Source organism: Coenobita brevimanus, chromosome 56 (genome assembly GCF_032717465.1).
Source record: "Coenobita brevimanus isolate Jiangsu-jjx chromosome 56, ASM3271746v2, whole genome shotgun sequence".
Taxonomy (NCBI): Eukaryota; Metazoa; Arthropoda; class Malacostraca; order Decapoda; family Coenobitidae; genus Coenobita; species Coenobita brevimanus.
Window position 1 is genome coordinate 8,318,323 of NC_137009.1, and position 10,865 is coordinate 8,329,187.

A 10,865-nucleotide genomic window follows, 5' to 3' on the forward strand; every position below is an offset into this window, starting at 1 on the left:
GTCTTCTTCATATACACATTAAACCTATTAAACTTTTGTTGTGAATGGATGTATGTGGTAATTTTTATGTGATGGTGTTCAGTTTTAAGTTTCGTTACCGCACTTCATTGTAATATTTTTGTTCATTTATAAACAACAGATTCTCTTCGCACTTTCCATTCAGTGAAGGTGTGGGTGTGTGTGGTGGTGTCTGTGTGTGGTGGGGTTCTGCTCTACCATGTCTTCTACCACATTCAAGCCACCATCTCCTCCTCCCATCTCCTGAATTCCCTCGCCTTCATGAGCATCGTGGCTTCCTTCTTCAGCCAGTCCCTCTATCAGTACCTCTGGCTCTCAGCGGGCAGGGTGAGTATGAGTCTCATTGCCTTTTCAATATCGCATGCTTTTATTTTTCAAGTGCTATTATTCAGAGTATAGGCGCACACACACACACACACACCTATTATTCAGAGTATAGGCGCGCGCGCACACACACACACACACACACACACACACACACACACACACACACACACACACACACACACACACACACACACACACACATCAAAGGCATAGTATCAACTGTTGCCTCAGAAACTGTTGTCACACCCGAGTGCTAAGGCACTTATTAATGTAATCCGTTTTCTAATTTGATATTGCAGTAGACACTTCATTTTCCTAAGGCTTCTTTGATCCTAATAGTTTTGGCAGATAAGAAATATTTCGCCAATATTTGATCACATAATCTATTATATTTGTATCGATGGTAGGAGGGTTATTACTAACTGCTCAGTGCCACGTCTCGCAGATGCACATAACTCTACCATTATAATTTGTTGTTTATTTAATAAGTCATGATATCACCAGGTCGACTACGGACGGTCCTAATCTAATTTCATGTTTATACGTTGATTTGGTGGCACGTGAAAAGCGCACAAGATAAATACAGAAAAAAATGAAGGGTAATGAATATTAATAACATCAGTTTGAAAGAAGTGTAGCACTTGCCATTTTTCCCCAGGTGTTTCTCGGGTTCTGGCTCCTGTACGCCTTCTTGGTGACGACCCACTACAAGACCTCCCTCACCAGCAATTTAGCAGTGCCCTTCATTCCCCCGCCGCTAAGCACACTCGAGCAGCTCCTTGGGTCCAACCTGAAGTACGGTATGAATGAAGTTCAGGTAGGTATTCGCCAAACGGATCAAGACTCGTATACATTTGAGATACAGGATGAAAAACTTTGAAACAGTGAATTATTTTATCCTCTTTCAGTAAATAGTTATATATCATAGTCTAGCCTACACTCACTCATTCGGTTAACAGTATTTGGCACAAACTTTAGTTGTCAGATATTCAGGATTGTCAGACAGGGGTCTCAGTGCAATGTTTTTTGTGCTTGTGTGTGTGTGTGTGTGTGTGTGTGTGTGTGTGTGTGTGTGTGTGTGAGAGAGAGAGAGAGAGAGAGAGAGAGAGAGGCGGGGGGCAAGGGACAGATATTGTACAGGGAACTCAAAAAGTACCTTGACAATAAAAGAAACTAATTTGTATTTATAATTTTCTCAACGCAACACAAATCCTAACTGCCAGGAAGGACATAGCGAGTAAAATCAGCTCAACAGGGGCGTGTTCTCTAAATATGATGAAATCTTGTCAGCATATTCTACCTTCCTTCCCATTATGGCTTGGAACACCAACTCTCCACATCCCCCATCCCTGAGTATCAAAGGATGGAGAGCGACGTGCCATGCTACGACGACGAGAACCCCAAATAACTGACTAACATTATGTTCTTTTGTTTTACTTCATTATCTAGGTTTATGCTTCCTCCCATTCCACTTTCACTGGTGCAACAGAGAGACGCCGTCACGTTGTGGAACCGATATAGCCGGATGCTGAAGTTTTCCGATCAATCAGACATCCATTGCATGTCATGCCAAAGGAGGAAGGCGGACTGCAGGAAAGGGAAAGCTTCAACCTACAGTCTGAAGCTACAGTAACAACAACAGGACCTGCACTACACCATATTATTATTTATATTTGTCTCTATCATATCACTATGTGTTCAGCACCTTGAAGTGAATAGGATAAAGGCATTTAATATTATGCACGGTTATAATTTCATCTACTTTCTTACAATCAGGGAGCACAACAACAGCTATTCTCCACGTCCCCCATCGCACTGTACCAAAGGCTGTGGAGGGACATGCAATTCGACAACGAAGAAAACAGCATGCGGATGGTGGTGGAGGGCACCATCTCTTATATCAACTACCGCATCTTCCTCATGCTTCAGATGATGATACACAACAGCAACCCCAGAAGAAAGACTGATCTGTATGTGGCCAAGGAGCAGTTCTTTCCAACCGGATCCGCGTGGTATTTGCCCAAAGTAAGTGAAAGAAGAAATACGAGTAATTTTTAGTATTCTCCTCCAGCTAATGTCAGATTATATTCTTTGCTTTGCAAGACAGAAAAACTTGAGATGAAATGCACAGCGACAGCTGAGATGTGTAAAGAACAAATTATATAGTATCTTTTTTACAACATTTATTTTTATTTTACCATTTGCAGCCTCATGTTACCCAGAGGTAACTGTTTGGGTGCTTTCAAAAACTTAAATAAGGATGAAGCTCTGAGTCATAGACCAAATAATTTCGCAACTGTGAGCCAATAAGCGAGGGGTGGCATAGTAAATAACCCTTCTCCATAACATACAATGTGCAGCAACCCTGGGCTCTGAAGGGTTAAAACCCGCGCTCCAAAAGCGAGTGTGGATATTTGTTGATCGCTGTGTGTGTGTGTGTGTGTGTGTGTGTGTGTGTGTGTGTGTGTGTGTGTGTGAACAAAATAGCTCCAAATGTTTTATTCAATTTACAAAAAATGATGAAAGTGTTGAGGGTCAGACAATGGGTCAAAGATCAAGGTAATAGGGAAAAGTTTAAGTTTGATGAAGGACAGTCAGTTTTTATCCAATTTAGACCAAACATGGAGGAAGGACTGAGGGAAAGAGAAGAGTGAAAAAAAAATCAGCTTTTATATCAGTCAGTGAAAGGCTTTAAGTCAAAGGGCAAGATCAAAGTTCGACCCGTGTGTTCTTGTGTGAACAAAATAACTGAAGCAGCGTTGACCTTATTTCGACCGAACCTGGTGGATGGGTTTAGGATCAGACAAGGGGTTGTTTTATTGTTTTTGAAAACAATAGTTCAAATGTGAAGGGTTCATGAGAAGGTTAACTTAAACCAAACTTTGAGGAAGGGTTCCGGGAAAGGCAAGGAAACAGAGCTTCATTTATAAGAACAATTTGTCAAAGGGTCAAGGTCACAAAGAAAGGTCAAATGTCAGTCACAGCAAATGTCAACTCAGTCTAGAACTGCTTTGGGTCAAACTTCATTACGGGGTCAGGTAAGGATGAATTAATTTGACTTTCAGAGTGTCATGAGTTGGAGCGATTAATTATTTGTATAAACTCATGACATTAACTTTGGTGGGAAACCGCGAATTCTAGTGGAATCCCAGTATTTATCGCTCAGTTTAACCGCCATGTATTCACCCGATCGGGAGTGTTTTTCAGGACATTTTTCACTAGTTCATAAGTGATCGTCTTTGTGCGCGACATTAACCTCCGCCTGAGTGATATTGTGGGTATGTATCGCTCACACTCGTTGGCCATTAGCAAGTGCGGCCACGACACTCGCCTCTCTCCCACATTTGAATCAGTCAAGATTTGAGCACCGTGGAAGCAGGTAGTGTGTGTGGCAGCGTCCTTCCTCAGCAACGACGCCTAGTTCCCGCCGCCGGCGTTGGATTCCTACCTAGCGTGATTGGCGAGAGGCTCAGCGTGTGCAGTGTCCTTCCTCAGCAACGACGCCCAGTCATCCGCTTTGTCCACTTTTCTGACCAGTATTTCTTTTCGTTTTTTCCTAGGTTTATGAGTTAGCTTTTGAGTGAGCAAGTGAGTGCGATCTCCTTATTTGAATTCATCTTGAGACTCATGTAACGTTAATTTATTTCATTGTAATCAATAAATTTAACAGTTCTTTTTCTTTTGCTTCATGTAATGTAAACTCGTGTTTTATTTTTCCATAAGCTTATTCTAGTTGCAGCTCCTAGTTTGCATAAACGCTTTGCATTATTCACAACTGGTACTTAGGCCAGTTTTTTTTTATTAACTCAAATCCGTTGTGCCATCTAGGAGTTCATTGCACCAGCAAGAACTTATCATTAATAGCATTAGTTATTGGTCGTTAGGGGTGGAGTCACTTTCTCCAGAGGCCAACAGTACTAATAAACAGCACGAGTGAGTCATTAGTCTCTGCTGTGTACTGTTGAGAAAGTTTATAAATTCTCGTCCTTAGAGAATCAGCGAAGTAAGCCGGCATGAAGTAATCATTGCTTGATTTTCAAAGTCAATTCATTGTCCTGTTGTCAAGTATTATTGAACAATATTCTTTAATACTGAATATACATAAAAACCCCATGACATTTGGCGACCTCATTCCAGGATATTAACTCCTAGCTCTAAAGTTATTCATGGGCTCATACTCACTCGTTCATACTTAGGTATTCATTATTAAAGTCTATAGGCACTATTTTACTGGTGATTATTGATTCAGTTCTATTAATTTATGTAATAGTTTTCACAGTCAGTTGATTGTTTAATTTTCTTTCTTTACCAGTTTCATTAGATAAAACTGGTCACCACTGACCTGTGCCTATATTCTTTATTCTCGATTATCGGCATCTTTCTCTGCAAAAATTGCAGTCAGTACTGAGTCGCTAGTTTACTTAGATTGAGTTAGCATCATGTCCTACCAGCTTCTATGTACAGGAAGCCAAAGACATGGGGCTTACAGACCCAACTGAAGTAAAGGATTATGTCCTCTCTTGTCTTAGTCACGAGCAGCAACACGAGAGTGATGCTTGTGAAAGGCTTAGTCACGAGCAGCAACGCGAGAGTGATGCTCATGAAGAGTGTAGAATCCAACGTGAACACGAGCGAGAACAACGCAAACACAAGTGAGAACAGTGCGAACACAAGCAAAAACAACGCGAACTTGAGTTAGAACATGAGCAAAAACAACGCAAACTCGAGTTAGAACATGAGCGAGAACAGCGTGAGGAACAAGAGAGAGAACGAGATCACGAACGTACCGAGTGAGAAGCATGCAAAAAACATGAATTTGAAATGCTGAAGTTCAAGTGAGATTCCTTGGCTTCAGACACATCTGGTGCAGTTGGCCCAAGCTCCACTAGCACTCTCCCTGCACATGTTCTGGCGACCCCACACATCAAGCTTCCCCCATACAAGGAAGGCGAGCGAATCGAGCCATACATAGCTCGTTTTGAAGACATGGCTCAGCTTTACCAGTTGGATGATGCAGCTACGCAGCTTCAGTTTCTTAGCCTGTTTGAGGGCCCTGCCCTCGATATTCTCCACAGAATTCGTGGAGACAATCTCTGGTATGAGATGATGAAGGTCGCACTTGTCAAAGCATACAGTCTCACAGTTGACGACGCCAAGAGTCAGTTCATGAGGGCGCGTTTACAGGAAAAAGAGACTGCCGTTCAGTTTCTTGACCAGCTTACTGCTTACTTAGGTGAGTGGATGGAGAAAGATGAAACTCCTTCCACATGTGAGGGGATAATTGACCTTATGCTCCGCATGCAGCTAGAAAAGTCGTGGCCTACTGAACTTATGGCTCAGCTTAAGATCTGCCAGGTAAAGGATGCCAGCCAAATGGTGGAGAAGGCTGACGCATTCTTTACTGGATACGGGTATCAAACTCGCAAGCAGCATACCTGGAACAGGAAACCTGATAAATCTGGGAAACCGTCTCAGACTGAACCCCAGCAACAAGGCCGTTCTCAAAATAATGGCCAAGGTCCAAAACCGCAGAGGAAGGACCAGGGGCAACACACTCAGAAACCTGAGTGGAAGTGGTACAACAAGTACCCTAACCAGCAGCAGTATCAGCCACACAATCGACCATCGGGACAAACCTTTTCCGCACCTTATCGATGGATCAGTTTGATTGTTCCCTGAGGCACATATCCAGGTGGCATCTCCATTTTATACTGGTACGACACTCGCAGTTGTCATGCCAGAACCCTTATTTGACCTTATCATAGGCAATATTCCTGGTGCCAAGGATAGTTTCACCGAAGATGATGCTACTCAGACTTCAGCTGCAGTAACACGAGCCATGAATGAGGCTCTAAACTGTGTCACCCCAGTGACCATTGCATTGCCGCAAGATCTGATGTGTAGCCAAGTTGTTGTTCAAGAACAACATTTTGACCTGACACTTGCTGCCGTGCAAAAGAAACAAAAGGGTAGAGTGATAAAGTATTCACGGGGAGGTCAAGCCAAGTTCCTTCGTAAGCAAGGACGGCTGTACCGTGAGTCACGGACACCCCAGGGTGAAGTTGGACTGCAGTTTGTCGTTCCCGCCAAGTACCGCCAAGCAGTGTTACAACTGGGTCATTGTTCAGCCTCAGGAGGTCAATGGGGAAATGGAAGACCCAGGGCTGTATCCGAGCTGACTTTTTCTGGCCAGGGATGGGACAAGAAATAGATAGTTTTGTGCATTCCTGCAGTGTGTGTCCATGTAACATCAATCAGGGACATGTCCTCCCTGTGCCGTTTGAACCCACACCCATAAACTCTGGAAGCAGTTGAAAGAGAGGGCAGTGGTAATGTGGGTGCAGACCCGATGTCTCGCCTACTAACTGATGACTAACACACACAACTGTTGTACACTGGGTTCCATAAGACGGGCGTTCTCAGAGATGTGAGTAATCCAAGGACCAGCCTGGTTCCCAGTTAAAAGTGTACCAGTAATTGCTGATGCCTTGCCCATTGGTCCAACAGGACACGTTATGTCCAGGACCTGTATATACATGTATACCATAAGTTAAGGGGGAAGTTTGAGAACCCTGCAGAGACAGTCCGAGGCTGTGTATGAATTACCTTGTGGAATGTCTCGGGCTGTGGGCCTCTCTGAGGATTCCCGGAGAATGCACAATATCCACACAAGTATTCACACCCACGGTGGGTGTTAAAACGTGACCTGCCCGAGACTGAGTAAGGATTCTCAGCTTCCTGTCATTAATTGCAAGTGTAAAGTCAGGTTAACCAGTAAACTGCCCTTTCTAAGAGATTTGAGCAATTCAAGAACTGGCACGTTTCCTGGTTAATAATATTAGGTTAACTAGTAAACTGCTTGTTCTAAGAAATTTGTGAATTCAAGAACTGGCACGTTTCCTAGTAAACTACAAGGGTCCTGAGAGATTTGTAAATCCTAAGACTACGTTTCCTGGTTAATAATGACATAAGTACTGATTGCTAGGCAGAGAGAGAGAAATGACACTTTTGATGCTCCATGTTGATTGTTTTCGCAGGTGCAGCTGGAGGGTGCAGCATTGCCATGCAGAATAGCTGATCATCCCTGACGCATGCTGCCGCCTCTTCTCTTCTGCCTCGTCGTCATTATTTACTATTAATTTGTATTATATCATTTTACACGTAGGTACAGTTACATCACAACTGTCACACCTACACCATGTATTACATACATCATACTACATAACAATTAGTTGTTAATGTAAATGTAGCGAACTTTTCACTCAGTTTGACCTAAGTACAGGATTTTTCACCGTCATCATCGAGTTTTTCCCTCAAGTTTGCTTCTATTAAAGTAAATACGAGGTTTTTTCGCTCACTGGCGACTGTGACTTTCTCCTGTAGCAGGATAGCACACACACACACACCACAGTGTGAATCTTGCGTGACTGAGTTAGGATTTATACAGTATGTATATTAAAAAAATTTTCCTGAGAAAAAAATTTCATTTTTGATGGGGCATAATGTCACAAGTTGGCGCGATTAGGTATTTGAATAAACTCGTGAAATTAACTTTGGTGGGAAACCGCGAATTCTAGTGGAATCCCAGTATTTATTGCTCAGTTTAACCGCCACGTATTCACCCGATTGGGAGTGTTTTTCCGGACATTTTTCACTATTTCATAAGTGATCGTCTGGGCATGACATTAACCTCCGCCTGAGTGATATTGAGGGTGTGTATCGCTCACACTCGTTGGCCATTAGCAAGTGCGGCCACGACACTCGCCTCTCTCCCACATTTGAATCAGTCAAGATTTGAGTGCCGTGGAAGCAGGTAGTGTGTGTGGCAGCGTCCTTCCTCAGCAACGACGCCTAGTTCCCGCCGCCGGCGTTGGATTCCTACCTAGCGTGATTGGCGAGAGGCTCAGCGTGTGCAGTGTCCTTCCTCAGCAACGACGCCCAGTCATCCGCTTTGTCCACTTTTCTGACCAGTATTTCTTTTCGTTTTTTCCTAGGTTTAAGAGTTAGCTTTTGAGTGAGTGGATGAGTGCGATCTCCTTATTTGAATTCATCTTGATACTCATGAAACGCTAATTTATTTCATTGTAATCAATAAAAGTAACAGCTCTTTTTCTTTTGCTTAATGTAATGTAAACTCGTGTTTTATTTTTCCATAAGCTTATTCTAGCTTTGTGGTAGGTGGTGGCGACCATCATCCACTCACTTGATGTAGTGCTGCCTACTTCCTTAGCTTTTATCATTCTTTTTCTGTGTCTGCCCTCCTCTCTTTCTATTTCTCCTATCTTTCCTGTCACTTCTTATTCCTTTTCTTTCCTTTACAGGTGGCTTTACATTGAGTGACAAGCCAAACGGTTTCCTGTAAGCCAAGAAACCATTTACAACGCTGGGTGGTAACCATATATCCAAACCATACATGCTCCCTACGTGTCAACAAGTGGGTTGGTGGAGGGTTGGTGCCCCTCCCTGTAAAACAACTAACTCAGTGTCAAATGGCCACCCTTTGCGGGATTGTGGTGTCTGGCAATAGTTAGATAGATAGATTATTCTAGTTGCAGCTCCTAGTTTGCATAAACGCTTTGCATTATTCACAACTGTTACTTAGGCCAGTTTTTTTTTATTAACTCAAATCCGTTGTGCCATCTACGAGTTAACTGCACCAGCAAGAACTTGTTATCATTAGTTATTGATCATCAGGGGTGGAGTCACTTTCTCCAGAGGCCAACAGTACTAATAAACAGCACGAGTGAGTCATTAGTCTCTGCTGTGTACTGTTGAGAAAGCTGATAAAATCTCGTCCTTAGAGAATCGGCGAAGTAAGCCGACATAAAGTAATCATTGCTTGATTTTCACAAGTCAGTTCATTGTCCTGTTGTCAAGTATTATTGAACAATAATCTTTAATATTGAATATACATAAAAACCCCGTGACAGAGAGCAATCAGTCGGAGATAAAGTACATAGGGCAAATTCAAATGTTTTGCCCTTAGTTTATGTGGTGGGTACAAGTGTTGTACTCTCTATGTGATCCTTCTTGTTTTTTATGCATCATTATTGTCTAACACCTGTAACCTATTATTTTTCTTTTGTATTTTTTAATATGAGTTATAGTTAGTATCTGATAGAATGGTGTTGGCTGAGAGGCGTGGAAAAAAAAATGGTTGCTTGAAGTTAATGTTTTTTAGGTGGAGGCAGGAGGGATACCGGACCGTTTCATGGTTGAGGCTGGTTTAGACTGTGAGGTGATTTTGACAGCAACTGGAAAATATAAGGCAGAAAGAAGTGGTATGTGAGTTTTCAAAATTTTAGGTGTACATGGATAAATCCAGTTAACTCCATGATATACACATTTTTAACTCTGTAAAAGCTCACAGAAACCTTGCATTGGCTTACATCCTTCAGATTATTTTGCTGTTTGATTCAGGGTGCACCTTATCTGAAGAACTTCAACGTAGTGATGTGGCGGTGTGTGGAGGCTGGCTTAATCAACAAGTGGCTATATGACCTGAGCACCGTTTATGTGAAGGAATACCAGGACCAGAAGTCATCACAGAAGCAGGAGGACACAGCCGTTGAGAAGGACACCAGGCTTGTAAGGTTTAGATGAGAGAGAGAGAGAGAGAGAGAGAGAGAGAGAGAGAGAGAGAGAGAGGATTAATGACACTGTACGGTAGATTATCTTCATTTTTTTTTTGGGGGGGGGGGCTGCTTCCATGCTACATTAATCAACTGAAAAAATTTTCTGTCTAACAAAGGTTGTAGCACAACTATATTTACTCGGTAAAAAATCGTTATACTTCGCGCCAGCCAAGATGGCATTAGATACACGCCCTCTCTTAAAATCGGTACTAATTGGCATAGTAGTAACTTATCGTGCTGTTTACAGAATGGTGATCAGCGTCATGCAGTATGTTCATGTGTATTCGTAAATACTGCAACAATTTTCCCTGACTCTTTGATAATATCTGAAAGTGAATGAATGTCGTTAAGCTAGAAGCTCGGAGTATTGTGTAGCTGTGAACTGATGCCTAAAACAGCCTTGTATATTTTAATTCCATAGTGTTTCTTTCTCTTTACATGATGTCTCTTCTTGTCCAGGTTGTGTTCACCTTGAATCACCTGCAGGGAGCTTTCTTCTTGTTCTTCCTCGGCCACGGGTGCGGGCTGTTGCTATTGTTTCTGGAGCTGCTGTTGTCCCCGCACACCTCATCGCCCTGAAAATATTTAATGTATAATGCCTTCAATATAATGAACTATTTTGTTTTATTCTCTCTCTCTCTCTCTCTCTCTCTCTCTCTCTCTCTCTCTCTCTCGTCTTTAGGCGATTATATTTAGGTTTCGATATTTTCTTGAACTGGAGGGGTTTGATACAGCTGTTATCAATTCCTCCGCTACTCTTGCACTCTAATAAAATTGTCCTTTTTTTTTTTTTTACGCCTGCGGCAATAATGTGCAAAAAAGTGGTCACTGTATAGACTTATAATAAAAAGAAAAATATTCTGAAACAAGAAAACGTTGGAGATA

General features: G+C 42.3%; 1 protein-coding gene across 1 annotated transcript; it reads left to right on the forward strand.

The window, feature by feature from the left end:
* Positions 1-279: 279 nt before the first annotated feature.
* Positions 280-10,559, forward strand: LOC145401632 (glutamate receptor 4-like). The gene is made up of 5 exons (XM_080273825.1): positions 280-345; positions 1,004-1,162; positions 2,122-2,370; positions 9,766-9,933; positions 10,440-10,559. The coding sequence occupies exons 1-5, from the start codon at positions 280-282 to the stop codon at positions 10,557-10,559; spliced, it is 762 nt and encodes a 253-aa protein (XP_080129951.1).
* The last annotated feature ends 306 nt before the right edge of the window (positions 10,560-10,865 follow it).